Source organism: Stenella coeruleoalba (assembly GCF_951394435.1).
Source record: "Stenella coeruleoalba genome assembly, chromosome: 13".
Taxonomy (NCBI): Eukaryota; Metazoa; Chordata; class Mammalia; order Artiodactyla; family Delphinidae; genus Stenella; species Stenella coeruleoalba.
The window spans coordinates 65,230,858-65,247,120 of record NC_137159.1 but is presented as its reverse complement, the minus strand read 5'-3'; the positions used below and the strand labels follow the sequence as shown (position 1 = coordinate 65,247,120).

At 41.3% G+C, this 16,263-nt stretch overlaps 1 protein-coding gene across 1 annotated transcript in view; it reads right to left on the bottom strand.

Moving 5' to 3' along the window:
* Positions 1-7,430: 7,430 nt before the first annotated feature.
* SRD5A2 (steroid 5 alpha-reductase 2) overlaps positions 7,431-16,263 on the bottom strand; it is a 57,242-nt gene continuing 48,409 nt past the window's right edge. The window contains exons 3-5 of the mRNA XM_079941275.1: positions 15,353-15,454; positions 12,817-12,967; positions 7,431-10,052 (exon numbers count right to left, since the gene is read on the bottom strand). Of these exons, the coding sequence (XP_079797401.1) occupies positions 9,986-10,052; positions 12,817-12,967; positions 15,353-15,454 (320 nt within the window). The 3' untranslated portion in view covers positions 7,431-9,985. The remainder of the gene's footprint in view (positions 10,053-12,816; positions 12,968-15,352; positions 15,455-16,263) is intronic.

Genomic DNA, 16,263 nt, shown 5'->3' with positions numbered 1-16,263 from the left:
CGCAGAGGCGGGCCAAATCCAAAGCTGAGCCCCTGGGAGCTGTGAGAACAAAGAAGAGAAAGGGAAATCTCTCCCAGCAGCCTCAGAAGCAGCGGATTAAAGCTCCACAATCAATTTGATGTACCCTGCATCTGTGGAATACATGAATAGACAAAGAATCATCCCAAATTAAGGAGGTGGACTTTGAGAGCAAGATTTATGATTTTTTTTCCCCTTTTCCTTTTTTTGTGAGTATGTATGTGTATGCTTCTGTGTGAGATTTTGTCTATAGAGCTTTGCTTCCTTTGTCCTAGGGCACTATCCGTCCGTTTTTTTTTTTTTTTCTTTTCTCTTAATAATTATTTTTTTATTTTAATAACTTTATTATATTTTAACCTTACTTTATTTTATTTTACTCTATCTTCTTTCTTTTAACCTTTCTTTCCTCCATCCTTCCTTCCTCCCTCCTCCCTCCCTCCTTCCCTCCCTTTCTTTCTTTCTTTATACTTCTACTAATTCTTCCTTTCTACATTTTCTCCCTTTTATTCTGAGCCGTGTGGATGAAAGGCTCTTGATGCTGCAGCCAGGAGTCAGTGCTATACCTCTGAGGTGGGAGAGCCAACTTCAGGAGACTGGTCCACAAGAGACCTCCCAGCTCCACATAATATCAAACGGCGATAATCTTCCAGAGATCTCCATCTCAACACCAGCACCCAGCTTCACTCAACGACCAGCAAGCTACAGTGCTGAACATCCTATGCAAAACAACTAGCAAGACAGGAACACAACCCCACCCATTAGCAGAGAGGCTGCCTAAAATCATAAAACACAGACACCCCAAAACACACCACCAGACGTGGACCTTCCCACCAGAAAGACAAGATCCAGCTTCATCCACCAGAACACAGGCACTAGTCCCCTCCACCAGGAAGCCTACACAACCCACTGAGCCAACCTTAGCCACTGGGGACAGACACCAAAAACAACAGGAACTACGAACCTGCAGCCTGCAAAAACGAGACCCCAAACACAGTAAGATAAGCAAAATGAGAAGACAGAAAAACACACAGCAGATGAAGGAGCAAGATAAAAACCCACCAGACCTAACAAATGAAGAGGAAACAGACAGTCTACTTGAAAAAGAATTCAGAATAATGATAGTAAAGATGATCCAAAATCTTGGAAGTAGAATAGACAAAATGCAAGAAACATTTAACAAGGACCTAGAAGAACTAAAGATGAAACAAACAATGATGAACAATACAATAAATGCAATGAAAAATACTCAGATGGGATCAATAGCAGAATAACTGAGGCAGAAGAACGGATAAGTGACCTGGAAGATAAAATAGTGGCAATAACTACTGCAGAGCAGAATAAAGAAAAAAGAATGAAAAGAACTGAGGACAGTCTCAGAGACCTCTGGGACAACATTAAACGCACCAACATTCGAATTATAGGGGTTCCAGAAGAAGAAGAGAAAAAGAAAGGGACTGAGAAAATATTTGAAGAGATTATAGTTGAAAACTTCCCTAATATGGGAAAGGAAATAGTTAAACAAGTCCAGGAAGCACAGAGAGGCCCATACAGGATAAATCCAAGGAGAAACACACCAAGACACATATTAATCAAACTGTCAAAAATTAAATACAAAGAAAACATATTAAAAGCAGCAAGGGAAAAACAACAAATAACACACAAGGGAATCCCCATAAGGTTAACAGCTGATCTTGCAGCAGAAACTCTGCAAGCCAGAAGGGACTGGCAGGACATATTTAAAGTGATGAAGGAGAAAAACCTGCAACCAAGATTACTCTACCCAGCAAGGATCTCATTCAGATTTGATGGAGACATTAAAACCTTTACAGACAAGCAAAAGCTGAGAGAGTTCAGCACCACCAAACCAGCTCTACAACAACTGCTAAAGGAACTTCTCTAGGCAAGAAACACAAGAGAAGGAAAAGACCTACAATAACAAACCCAAAACAATTAAGAAAATGGGAATAGGAACATACATATCGATAATTACCTTAAATGTAAATGGACTAAATGCTCCCACCAAAAGACATGGATTGGCTGAATGGATACAAAAACAAGCCCCATATATTTGCTGTCTACAAGAGACCCACTTCAGACCTAGAGACACATACAGACTGAAAGTAAGGGGATGGAAAAAGATATTTCATGCAAATAGAAATCAAAAGAAAGCTGGAGTAGCAATTCTCATATCAGACAAAATAGACATTAAAATAAAGACTATTAGAAGAGACAAAGAAGGACACTACATAATGATCAAGGGATCGATCCAAGAAGAAGATATAACAATTGTAAATATTTATGCACCCAACATAGGAGCACCTCAATACATAAGGCAAATACTAAAGCCATAAAAGGGGAAATCGACAGTAGCACATTCATAGTAGGGGACTTTAACACCCCACTTTCACCAATGGACAGATCATCCAAAATGAAAATAAATAAGGAAACACAAGCTTTAAATGATACATTAAACAAGATGGACTTAATTGATATTTATAGGACACTCCATCCAAAAACAACAGAATACACATTTTTCTCAAGTGCTCATGGAACATTCTCCAGGATAGATAATATCTTGGGTCACAAATCAAGCCTTGGTAAATTTAAGGAAATTGAAATTGTATCAAGTATCTTTTCCGACCACAACACTATGAGACTATATATCAATTACAGGAAAAGATCTGTAAAAAATACAAACACATGGAGGCTAAACAATACACTACTTAATAACGAAGTGATCACTGAAGAAATCAAAGAGGAAATTTTAAAAATACCTAGAAACAAATGACAATGGAGACACGACGACCCAAAATCTATGAGATGAAGCAAAAGCACTTCTAAGAGGGAAGTTTATAGCAATACAATCCTACCTTAAGAAACAGGAAACATCTCGAATAAACAACCTAACCTTGCACCTAAAGCAATTAGAGAAACAAAAAAACTCCAAAGTTAGCAGAAGGAAAGAAATCATAAAAATCAGATCAGAAATAAATGAAAAAGAAATGAAGGAAACAATAGCAACGATCAATAAAACTAAAAGCTGGTTCTTTGAGAAGATAAACAAAATTAATAAACCATTAGCCAGACTCATCAAGAAAAAAAAAGGAGAAGACTCAAATCAATAGAATGAGAAATGAAAAAGGAGAAGTAACAACTGACACTGCAGGAATACAAAAGATCATCAGACTACTACAAGCAACTCTATGCCACTAAAATGGACAACCTGGAAGAAATGGACAAATTCTTAGAAATGCACAATCTGCCAAGACTGAATCAGGAAGAAATAGAAAATATGAACAGACCAATCACAAGCACTGAAATTGAAACTGTGATTAAAAATCTTCCAAGAAACAAAAGCCCAGGACCAGATGGCTTCACAGGCGAATTCTATCAAACATTTAGAGAAGAGCTAACACCTATCCTTCTCAAACTCTTCCAAAATATAGCAGAGGGAGGAACACTCCCAAACTCACTCTACGAGCCCACCATCACCCTGATACCAAAACCAGACAAGGATGTCACAAAGAAAGAAAACTACAGGCCAATATCACTGATGAACATAGATGCAAAAATCCTCAACAAAATACTAGCAAATAGAATCTAACAGCACATTAAACGGATCATACACCATGATCAAGTGAGGTTTATTCCACGAATGCAAGGATTCTTCAATATTCGCAAATCAATCAACGTGATACACCATATTAACAAATTGAAGGAGAAAAACCATATGATCATCTCAATAGATGCAGATAAAGCTTTCGACCAAATTCAACACCCATTTATGATAAAAACCCTGCAGAAAGTAGGCATAGAGGGAACTTTCCTCAACATAATAAAGGCCATATAGGACAAACCCACAGCCAACATCGTCCTCAATGGTGAAAAACTGAAAGCATTTCCACTAAGATCAGGAACAAGACAAGGTTGCCCACTCTCACCACTCTTATTCAACATAGTTTTGGAAGTTTTAGCCACAGCAATCAGAGCAGAAAAGGAAATAAAAGGAATCCAAATCGGAAAAGAAGTAGTAAAGCTGTCACTGTTTGCAGATGACATGATACTATACTTAGAGAATCCTAAAGATGCTACCAGAAAACTACTAGAGCTAATCAATGAATCTGGTAAAGTAGCAGGATACAAAATTAATGCACAGAGATCTCTTGCATTCCTATACACTAATGATGAAAAATCTGAAAGTGAAATCAAGAAAACACTCCCATTTGCCACTGCAACAAAAAGAATAAAATATCTAGGAATAAACCTACCTAAGGAGACAAAAGACCTGTATGCAGAAAATTATAAGACACTGATGAAAGAAATTAAAGATGATACAAATAGATGGAGAGATATACCATGTTCTTGGATTGGAAGAATCAACATTGTAAAAATGACTCTACTGCCCAAAGCAATCTACAGATTCAATGCAATCCCTATCAAACTACCACTGGCATTTTTCACAGAACTAGAACAAAAAATTTCACAATTTGTATGGAAACACAAAAGACCCCGAATAGCCAAAGCAATCTTGAGAACGAAAAACGGACTTGGAGGAATCAGGCTCCCTGACTTCAGACTGTACTACAAAGCTACAGTAATCAAGACAGTATGGTACTGGCACAAAAACAGAAATATAGATCAATGGAACAGGATAGAAAGCCCAGAGATAAACCCACGCACATATGGACACCTTATCTTTGATAAAGGAGGCAGGAATGTACAGTGGAGAAAGGACAGCCTCTTCAATAAGTGGTGCTGGGGAAACTGGACAGGTACATGTAAAAGTATGAAATTACATCACTCCCTAACACCATACACAAAAATAAGCTCAAAATGGATTAAAGACCTAAAGGTAAGGCCAGAAACTATCAAACTCTTAGAGGAAAACATAGGCAGAACACTCTATGACATAAATCACAGCAAGATCCTTTTTGACCCACCTCCTAGAGAAATGGAAATAAAAACAAAAATAAACAACTGGGACCTAATGAAACTTCAAAGCTTTTGCACAGCAAAGGAAACCATAAACAAGACCAAAAGACAACCCTCAGAATGGAGAAAATATTTGCAAATGAAGCAACTGACAAAGGATTAATCTCCAAAATTTATAAGCAGCTCATGCAGCTTAATAACAAAAAAAACAAACAACCCAATCCAAAAATGGGCAGAAGACCTAAATGGACATTTCTCCGAAGAAGATATACAGACTGCCAACAAACACATGAAAGAATGCTCAACATCACTAATCATTAGAGAAATGCAAATCAAAACTACAATGAGATATCATCTCACACCAGTCAGAATGGCCATCATCTAGAAACAATAAATGCTGGAGAGGGTGTGGAGAAAAGGGAACCCTCTTGCACTGTTGGTGGGAATGTAAATTGATAGAGCTACTGTGGAGAACAGTACGGAGGTTCCTTAAAAAACTACAAATAGAACTACCATATGACCCAGCAATCCCACTACTGAGCATATACCCTGAGAAAACCATAATTCAAAAAGAGTCATGTACCAAAATGTTCATTGCAGCTCTATTTACACTAGCCCAGAGATGGAAACAACCTAAGTGTACAACATTGGATGAATGGATAAAAAGATGTGGCACATATATACAATGGAATATTACTCAGCCATAAAAAGAAACAAAATTGAGCTATTTGTAATGAGGTGGATAGACCTAGAGTCTGTCATACAGAGTGAAGTAAGTCAGAAAGAGAAAGACAAATACCGTATGCTAACACATATATATGGAATTTAAGGGAAAAAATGTCATGAAGAACCTAGGGGTAAAGCAGGACTAAAGACGCAGACCTCTTAGAGAACGGACTTGAGGTTATGGGGAGGGAGAAGGGTGAGCTGTGACAGGGCGAGAGAGAGTCATGGGCATATACACAGTAACAAACGCAGTAAGGTAGACAGCTAGTGGGAAGCAGCCGCATGGCACAGGGATATTGGCTCGGTGCTTTGTGACAGCCTGGAGGGGTGGGATGGGGAGGGTGGGAGGGAGGGAGACGCAACAGGGAAGACATATGGGAACATATGTTTATGTATGACTGATTCACTTTGTTATAAAGCAGAAACTAACACACCATTGTAAAGCAATTATACCCCAATAAAGACGTTAAAAAAAAAAAAAAAAAAAGATAAGGGCCTCAGCCAGATCCTCCCCCACAGAGTGAAAAAAAACAGTTTCCACCCAATGCCCAGGAAAATCAGTGTGTATCTGAATTGTGACACAGCACTTAAGCTCTGGCTATTTTTCTCCTGCAGGAGTTCTTCAGAAATCCGAATGGCAGCCCCTAAATGGCAAGAGTCATGTCTAATTCAACAATATCCTCCCACCCCTTACCATTTTTCACATCATAAATACTCAAAAATGATTGCTGAGTGCATGAGCATGTTCAGGCCTTAAATTCACACCTATCTGGGTAGGCTCTGCTGGGTCTCTCTTGTAAAAGTCTGCTGTGCTTTACAAAGAAAAAAAGACTTCTGATCCTTAAAGGGACAAGTTAAGACCAGCTATGCAACACCTTGGAAGGCATTTAACACTGGGTCTTAGTGTCTGCATCTGTGATACAAAGGGGTGGATCTAGCTGATGTCTTTTTTTTTTTAACTATTTTGTTTTGTTTTGATTGTTTTATTTTACATTTTTTTGCCTGTTTTTATCTTTTATTTTACTTTTTATAATTTTATTACTTTATTTTTAAAAATTTTTTATTGGAGTATAGTTGATTTACAATGTTGTGTTAGTTTCAGGCGTACAGCAAAGTGAGTCAGTTATACACGTACATATATCCACTCTTTTTTAGATTCTTTTCCCATATAGGCCATTACAGAGTATTGAGTAGAGTTCCCTGTGCTATTCAGTAGGTCCTTATTAGTTATCTATTTTATATGTAGTAGTGTGTATATGTCAATCCCAATCTTAGCTGATGTCTTAAATGTGCTTTGGCTCTTTAATTCTGAAAACAAAACATTACAGCACCTCCTACAGGCCAGTAGGAAAACATTCCCACCAGGAAAAGCCACTGTCATATTTTAGCCCCTAATTTCAAAAACCACTCCACAGAAGCCTAAATTAACCATATTTTTGCTGCACTCCAGTTTTAGGAGAAAGGGGAAATACGTTTAGGGATGAGCAAGGCTCCAGACCTTTACTGTATTCCTTCTGCATACATATTCTGGACCTAAACAGAGAAATCGAGTTGAATAGCCATACAGCAGAGAATACCTCAGTTATCAAGAAAATATTTAAAATTACATAAAAGTTATTCTACCCTATTTTTAAATTAAGGAGGTCCACGATCATGTTAACTTGAAATGACAGTAGAATTTCTTAAATTTCCAGACATGCGTTTCCTAAGTAAATCAGGGTTGGCCTAAATAAAATTCTAGAGAGCACCCTCTAGTGGCAAAAAAATGCGATTGCTGAATAGCAGTTTCGTCCTGAGATTGCACACACTGGGCAAATAGTAGCTACCATTTGTTGAGCACTCATTACATTTCAAGGATGTTTTACATAGTAATAAGATAAAGGATTTAATAAAGGCACTTTTCAATGTCATGGAGAGAACAGGGAGTCTTTTATTTCACAGAGGCCAAGCTACACTTTAAGATTTATTTCACTGAGTGTGTTTCTCCCACTCCCTCGTGTATGCCTGAACACGAGGAGGGGCATCCAGCCTTAGCACATTCTCCTGCGCCTTTATTGCACCTGCTTGGAGTTCTTAGCTGTGTGACAAGCTCTATAAGTCATATTTCTCTTTTATTTTCAGCTCAGAGCCCTGAATTTCAAGCTGGCAAAATGAAGAGAGAAGAGAAAAAAAGGAAGCAACACTTGGAGGAAAAAAGAAATAAAGGGGGAACAAACACAGCTCAACACTTTATGAAAATCTTCGTGAGTCTGGGGATCTTTTAATTCAAAAAAATTACTTAACATCCATGATTTGAGAGGCATTTAAACAGCAAAACATGTATATATATGATTATATTTTTCAGTAATGTACATCATCTTCAGATCTTTTGAGTGTCCTGTGTGTTTTATCCTAGTGAATTTCTGCACTTAGCACTACATCTGATAAAACTGGTGCTCATTCTCAAAGGGGTTTGCTAAATATTACCAATGCTGAGTACAAACCTAGACCTACATAGACAAATATCATCATACATTCTAATTATGAATGTTCAGCCCCTTCCCTAAAGAGCCCAAAGTCTCAGCACCCATGCAAGGGTGACCCCTCCACAAGGTTGCAAATTCTGATGTCTATCAGCTGATCAGTCCCAGCTCTTAGCTGGCTCCATGGGTCCAGATCCTCCAACTTTTTAAAGGACACTAGAGAATGCAGAAACCTCCTAATTTTTAAATTTTGGAAACTTTGAATGTAAACAAAAAAAGAAAACCAGACTGGGGCTTCCCTGGCGGCGCAGTGGTTGGGAGTCCGCCTGCTGATGCAGGGGACATGGGTTCGTGCCCCGGTCCGGGAAGATCCCACATGCCGCGGAGCAGCTGGTCCCGTGAGCCATGGCCGCTGAGCCTGTGCGTCCGGAGCCTGTGCTCCGCAACGGGAGAGGCCACAACAGTGAGAGGCCCGCGTACCACAAAAAAGGAAAAGAAAAGAAAAGAAAACCAGACTATGTGAGAAACACTGTCAGAGCCAAACAAAGCAGGTTTTCTGCCTAAAGGTGTCCCTCCGGTTGCAATTTTCAGCCTCTGCTCCCAGGACTTTTGAGAACTGATGTTCAAGGCACCCCTAGGGAACGCCTTCTTGATCAGATCCTGAGGACTGTGATGCAGAAACTCCAGAAGGGAAGAGTTGTTGGGTGCTTCTGAGATGCTTTACCATCATTGTACATGTCTTGTCCAGGCAAACAACATGTGCTCTTATTCGGCGATTTCCTTATCCGACACTCATTATTTGGATATTCCCACCAGTTTCTAAGAATATAAGAATTTGTGGTCTATTGTAAAACACTTTTCTGCTCTTTGTAGTCAACCAGAGTCATCTCTTCTTCTCTGTGGTCATTAAAATCTGACCTTCAATAAAACCCACACCAGTTTTCTGGATTAGCCTATGATATCTCTAACAGGGATTATGGACTCTTCAGGAAGACAGAGGCACTAAGACAATGCACAAATTTGAAATGGGGTCAATGCGTTGTTGCATTTTCAGCAATATGAAGACAGAGCTCCCCTATTAAAAGTCTACGTAATCATTTCACATTTTTCACAGTTAACTAAGGAAAACCCACGTGAGTGCGTTTTCATTTGGAAGAAAAATTGCTCTGGGTCCGTGCAGCTTCAGAATTTAAATCGCTGCGGATCTGTATACGTGTCAAATGTGCACCTTTAATAAATTCTATAAGCACTGCCCTCAACTCAAAACTTTCTCAACTACCGAGCTGTCTTAGATGGATACAGAGCAGGTATAAAGCCACCTGTACTTGGGTCTTTCAAAGAAAAAAATACATAGGGAACTTTGCACTTTCTAGGAGGAATAGCTAAGTAGATGTCTTTGCGTAAAAAAAAGGGCCTTGTTGAAGCTTCAGTAGGAGATCTGGACAGGGAGGATGGGAGGAAACACTAAGCGGGCCCATGCAGAATCCTCAGGCCAGCTGCCAGAACACCAGAGGCCTCCTATTACATATACACGATGGGACTTTTAAAAGTTATAGGTTCAGGGCTTCCCTGGTGGTGCAGTGGTTGAGAGTCCGCCTGCCGATGCAGGGGACGCGGGTTCATGCCCCGGTCTGGGAGGATCCCACATGCTGCGGAGCGGCTGGGCCCGTGAGCCATGGCCGCTGAGCCTGCGCGTCCGGAGCCTGTGCTCTGCAATGGGACAGGCCACAACGGTGAGACGCCCGCATACCGCAAAAAAAAAAAAAAAAAAAAAAAGTTATAGGTTCAGCAGCTTGATGGTTTTCAAAAGGATTGTGGGAGCTTTGTTCCCTTTTTATTTGGTTTCTTTAAAAGATGACTGGAATGAGGGCTTTCCGAGACTTGGGGTAGTCCTCAAACATCTTGAGGTAGAATCTAAAAGACAAGAGAGGAATAATTATAAATACAACCAAGCAGTGGTCAACGACTGAGGTTTGATCTGTTTGGAATCCCTGTTACAAACCAGCCTGCAGTTGTTCAGGGTCTGACTCTTCCAGATGGCCATCTATTTATCTTCTTCCTCCCTCCTGCATCCTATCTCTTGTAGATGTTGAAGCTTCTCATGTTGAGAAATAAAAAGTAATAGCCAGAGGACAGCAGTGGTGGCTGCACAATATGATGAGTGTACCTGATGCCACTGGATTATACACTTAAAATTGTTAAAATGGTAGATTTTATGTTATGTATATTTTACCCAATAAAAAATACATCATAGCCAGAGAGAAGTACTCAGTGGATTCAACCGAGAAATACAGGGAACCAGAGACCCCAAAGAGCATAGGCAACGTTAACCCTAGAGAACTGGTCATGTTCCCAGGAAAAATATCCCTTCGTGAGGCCTGGGAAACGCCAAAAAAATGTTACCTTGTATTATAGGTTGAATTGTGTTCCCCCCAAATATATGCTGAAGTTCTAACCCCCAGTTCCTGAGAATGTGACCTTATTTTGGAAATAGGGTCACTGCAAATATAATTTATTAAGATGAGGTCATACTGGAGCAGGGTGGGCCCTTAATCCAATATGACTGGTGTCCTCATGAGAAGGGGAAGAAGAGACACAGAGACACACACACATGGGAGAAGGCCACGTGAAGACAGAGGCAGGGATTAGAGTGAGGCCGCTATAAGCCATGAACACCAAAGACTGCCGGCCACTGCCAGAAGCTAGGAAAAGACAAGGAAGGATTCTTCCCTCGAGCCTCCAGAGAGAGCGTGGCCCTGCCCACACCTTGATTTCAGACTTCTGCCTTCAGAACTGTGAGAGAATAAATTTCTGTTCTTTAAGCCACTCGGTTTGTGGTCATCTATTTCGGCAGCCCAGGGAGACTAATACATCTTGTAAAAAGGCTTTCCCTTTAAGTGACCAGGCTGTTCTCTTACCTAGTTGAAGCTGGCAGCTCTCAAGTTATAATTAAGATGATACACTCTGTTCAAGCACCATAGTTTGAACTGAGGGACAAATAGTATTAATATGTCACAGGAGGTGGCTGGTTTTCCGTGCTGTGATTTGGGGTCTGCTGAGCTGCCTCTCACAAACTGCAGTAAGCCCTGTGAAAAGATGCCCTCCGCCCTTCCCTCTGAAGCAGGCTGCCATAATAGGACAGGGCCTCAGTTTGGATTCTGCTGTTGTACTAGCTAGAACCCTCTGGTGGGATTGCTATCCCTCCCCAACCAAGCCCAGTGCAGGCCACCCTTCTCAGGGCCCCTCCAACTGCTGGCTGATGCCCTGTCCTCTCCCCTGCCCCTCTGACTCTGGTGGGCAACAGGCCTACCTGAATGGGGGAGAACTATTACACTGACCCCCTTCCAGGCTGGGGACCCTCCGGCGCCCTTCCCCACCAAGCAAAGGAGGGGGTAAGAATAGATCATGAGGAGTTGCTGTTTCATTCATTTCTCACAGGTCTCTGCATAAATTCCACTCCAAGGAAAAGAACACATTCTTATTTAAACCTTCAAAACTTTGAAATTAATCATTAGCGGGACTAAAACACCTATGCAGGAGTATAAGGGGTTCCTTCAGGGTCCTGATTCCAAGCCCGTTCTCTCTCTGGGTATCCATCCCCTCTGTCACCAGTAACCACAGGCTTTCTCTTTCCTCCAGCCCCATTTCAGCAAAGGGATCTGACATTTGCCTTTACAGCCTGATAGCAACTTAGTATGTAACCCTTTCCCTTCCAGTGATACTTTTCCTTAACTCTTTTGTCCCCACCCCATCCCAGGCTCAGGGATTGGGAGGGAGGGAGGGAGGAGTTAGTAAAGCTTTAGGCTAGACCTACAGGGGAATGGGTCTAAACCCCTGCAATTCCCAGCATTCCCCAACAGATGGCACAGTCCTGAAACTGCACCACACAAGTACATAATTGTTGACCCTATCTTCCCAGGAAGCCAGCAATAACATTGGTAATGATTTATGGAGGGTGGAGGTAGAGGAAGGAGGAGAGTACCAAAATAAGCCCTGGTATTACACAGATTCCAAGAAAATAATCCTAGAGTTTCCAGGGCTCAGTGATTACCTGAACAGTTAGCACCAAACCTAGAATTAAAAATAGTAGGCACACTAGGTACAGGGCTAGTACTTTTCCCCAGCGGTTATCCATCCTGGCTGTACCTCAGAATTACCTGTGAAGCTTTGGAAAGTGCAACCTGGGCTCCCACCTATGGAACACACTTGGAGAGATGTGGCGGAAGTGAATTGAAGCACGGAAATGGAATCTACGTCTTGTACCTCCTCTTACCTGTAGCCCACTGCCAAACAGCAGCCACTGCCAGATAAGCCTGATAGGAGGGCACAGAGCCGGGGTCAACTAACTCATGTGGACACCGAGTGCTTCTCTCTGGGAAGCCTTCTTCAACAAGGGGGCATGTGGCTTCCCAAGTCACTTTGGTGCTCCTATCTACCTGGGTTTGGTTTTGCTCATAGGAAGAAAAAAAATTGTTACTGTTACTGTCATCCAGCTAAATTTCAACTTCAGTGAAAATCCAAAAGGTCAGAATTCATCCGTCTGGATAATTGTATCAACCTTACCTTGTAAAAAAAAAAAAAAATCTCTTCCGTGTCTATATCTGACTCCGTGTGTTAATAAAACCCTGTTTGGAGAAGAAAGCTACATGGATGCTGCCACCTTGATTGAAAAGTTTACCTATGGTGGTGAAAAGCTCGCAGCCCAAGGAAACAAAGTGAGAAAAATGCAAATGCAAGTGCTGGGAGGGACCAAGTGGCCAGGGCATAGCCGATCCATTCAATGATCTCGCCAAGGAAATTGGCTCCAGAAACGTACGTGAACAAGCCACCTGCGTGCAGAAGAATCAACAAGTCAATCATCAGTCCTAGATCAGTGCTGCATTAAAACCCCTGTGCTTTGTTCCAAAATACATAAGGGAACCTAGGATGAATGTGGGGCTGGAGACTGCCTTCAGAGTAATGGGAGTTTGGTGGAATCCTCTTGGGGAGAAGGGAAAACAGCATCAGCATCCTGTAGCCCTCAGAACATCTGGGAATGTTCTGAGGAGTGGCCCCAACTGCTGGATGGGCTCCATCTAAATCTCCAACAACTGCTGGGCTACTGGCTCTGGACAGGACAAGGATGAGGTGCAGGAGGTTGGGGATGGTTTCGTTCTATTAAGCAACATTTCCAGCTACCACTCACTTTCTCACTCCTTCCCTGGACACCCACACAGCACGTCCACCATACACAAGTTAAAAGAACACACCACGTGAAAACAGTAACAACCTGAACTGATGTGAGAATTAGTCAGATTCTCCTTTGGCATTTGCCCTCCCACTTCTGCAAAGCAGTACACTCGTTCGAGTTTAAAGTACAGAGTGGGAGCTGCAAGGGTTTTGCCCTACTGGAGGCTGGTGAAGTCTGTTTCTATTGATTTTAAAGATTTCCTTTTCTATCCAACCTCTATTTCTGACCTCAAAACGGTATCTAGAAATCAACACATTTATAATGTTAGGAAATATATCTACACTCAATATTTCTGCCCCACACTAAACTGGGAAAGTTCCACCCCAAACAATTTTTTCTTTCCATACTTATACAAAGAATATTTTGTTTTTAAGTCATTATCTAACATAACTTAACAGTTGGAGACTAACCTTGGCAATTTCACTTTTAAGAGCTTTCTCTGCTCTTCTCTATTTGTCTAGTTACTGAATGAAGACTTAAAAAATCAAAGCCCCTTAAAGCTATCTTCCTGAAGGATGATATTGCATCAGCAGTTCCTGACCTGTAACTCCCCAGGAGTTAACACTGGCCTACTGCAAAGGGTCTATAAATAGTCTGTGAATATAGCAAATGGTGTATCTCAACCTATAGTATTATTTTTGTTTGATGTAGGTACTGAAAGGATATTAGCAACATTCAAATTCATTTAAGTGTTACCGAATTCAAAGTAGCTTTGTCATTATTTTTTTAATCAGTGGATATTAGTCTGTGCCAACATCATGTCGTAATTCAGTAATTTTTAAATGTAAATAAAGAGCTGTATTTACATCAAAAAGGGTGAGAGCCATTGACCTACACAAATACCCACCTAAAGATGTTGAAGGATGACTTGGACGAATTCACTCCCACCTGCTTATACTTGTCAACCTCACAGCTTGGTTACTTGGGAACAGTTAGGACTTCAAATATTCTGTACCTTTATCCCTGAAAATGCACTTGTACTTGTTAGACTTCCCATCCTAATTTTTGATTAAGTAAATATGGTTCCCTACACCTTTTAGAACACACGAGTGGCAGGAAATAAACAAATACTACCCCCTGACTACTCACTAGGTAAGTCTAGTGAGACTTATTGAAGAGGACCAATTTGTTGGTCATGCATGATTAGGCTTCATTTGCTAACCTAGGAAGGATCGACACTCCGTACATATGATTGTTAATTTTTTGTGTCAAGTTGACTGGCCATGGGGTGCCCAGATACTTGGTTGACCATTATTTCTGGGTGTGCCCGTGAGGGTGTTTCTGGATAAGATTAACATTTGAATCAACAGACTGAGTAAAGCAGATTGTTCTCCCCAGGGTTGATGGGCATCCAATCCACTGGAGGCCTGAATAGAACAAAAAACAGGGCAAGGGAGAATTCACGCTCTGTTTTTGAGCTGGGACATTGGTCTTCTCCTGCATTAGGACTGGAACTTACATGGAAGCTCTCCCAGTTCTCAGGCCTTGGGACTCAGACTGGAAATTGCACTGCCTACTCTCTGTGGGCTCCACCTTCTACATGGAAGATCATGGGATTTCTCAGCCTCCATAGTCATGTGAGCCAATTCCTCATAATAAATCTCTTTATTTATCAATGTCTAAATCTATATTCTATTGGTTCTGTTTCTCTGGAGAACCCCAGTACAGCACATAATAATCTTACCTACTGCAACTAAGAGGCAGCCTACTTTCACCCTACCCCAAACCCCTCCCTCCCCCCACCTGCAGGCTATTGTGATCATGAACCTTCCTGGGGGCTCTTCTCTTGAACTTCCAGGTTCAGATGAGGACTGCAAATGTGCTGTGGGATAGGATGGGATGTGGAGGAGAAGTCAGGGACATATTGGGATATATTGTGTCATCTGGGCCCTCTCTGCCCCCTGTCCCTTTGTTACTCATAGTGTAATTCCTGAGACAGGCTCTCAAGGAGGAGTGGGAATCTGGAGGGCAGGGGAGACATTACCTTGTGGAATCCTATAGATGATTTCTCCAGGCTTCCTGAGCTGGCGCAATATATAGTCACTATGAATGTTGATTCCCATTCCCAAGATAAATAAGAAGACACCTTGGCAAAGAAGAGAGGGAGAAGTTAAGAATATATCCTGTTTTTGGTGTTTTTCTCACAATCTAAAGTTTTTGTTGTTGCTGTCGTTTTTCTAAAAATGAAGGGAAGGGCATTTGACTTCGAATTTTAAGAATGAAACTAAGGCAAAAAAGGGGGGGAGGGGGCAACTAACCCTGGTCCTAAACTTGAATGAAGGGTCTGTGCTGTTTCATAAACCAAAGGGCTGAAAATGCACAGTGTCATGTGATAGAGGCAAGCGGGAAAGGAGAGAGGGAGGCCCTACCATCATGCAATACTTAAATAAGTAAATAAACAAATAAATGAATGAATAAATAGCAAGCTTTCAGCCCATTCACAGATAATCAAAACATGGTCGGCAAACTCAACAGCCAACTCTAATCCCTTCTCCTTTGCCACCCCCACTACAGAGGCTGAGAGACGGTCTTGTGACCTAGTTCTGCCAAGAGGATGTAAAGGGAAGTCTTCTGGAGGTTTCCTTGGAAATCTTTTGCTTTTCTGATAAAAGGGGCTAAATGGGACCAGTGTCTCTATGGCCTCCCTCTTCCTTTGTTGCCAGATGCGATGCCTTGAGCTACAGGAAATGTCTTGCAACCATGACGTGACTGTGATGAGGACTAGAAGTAAATATTCTCACAACAGTGGAGCAGAAAGTGCCTGGGATCTTAATGACACCAGCAAGCAGCTGAAGGAATGCAGAAGCCACCTACCTTTGGACAATCTTGTTATGTAGGAAATATAAATTCTTAATTATTTCACTAAGAGTTGGGTTTCTGTGACTTATTGCTGAG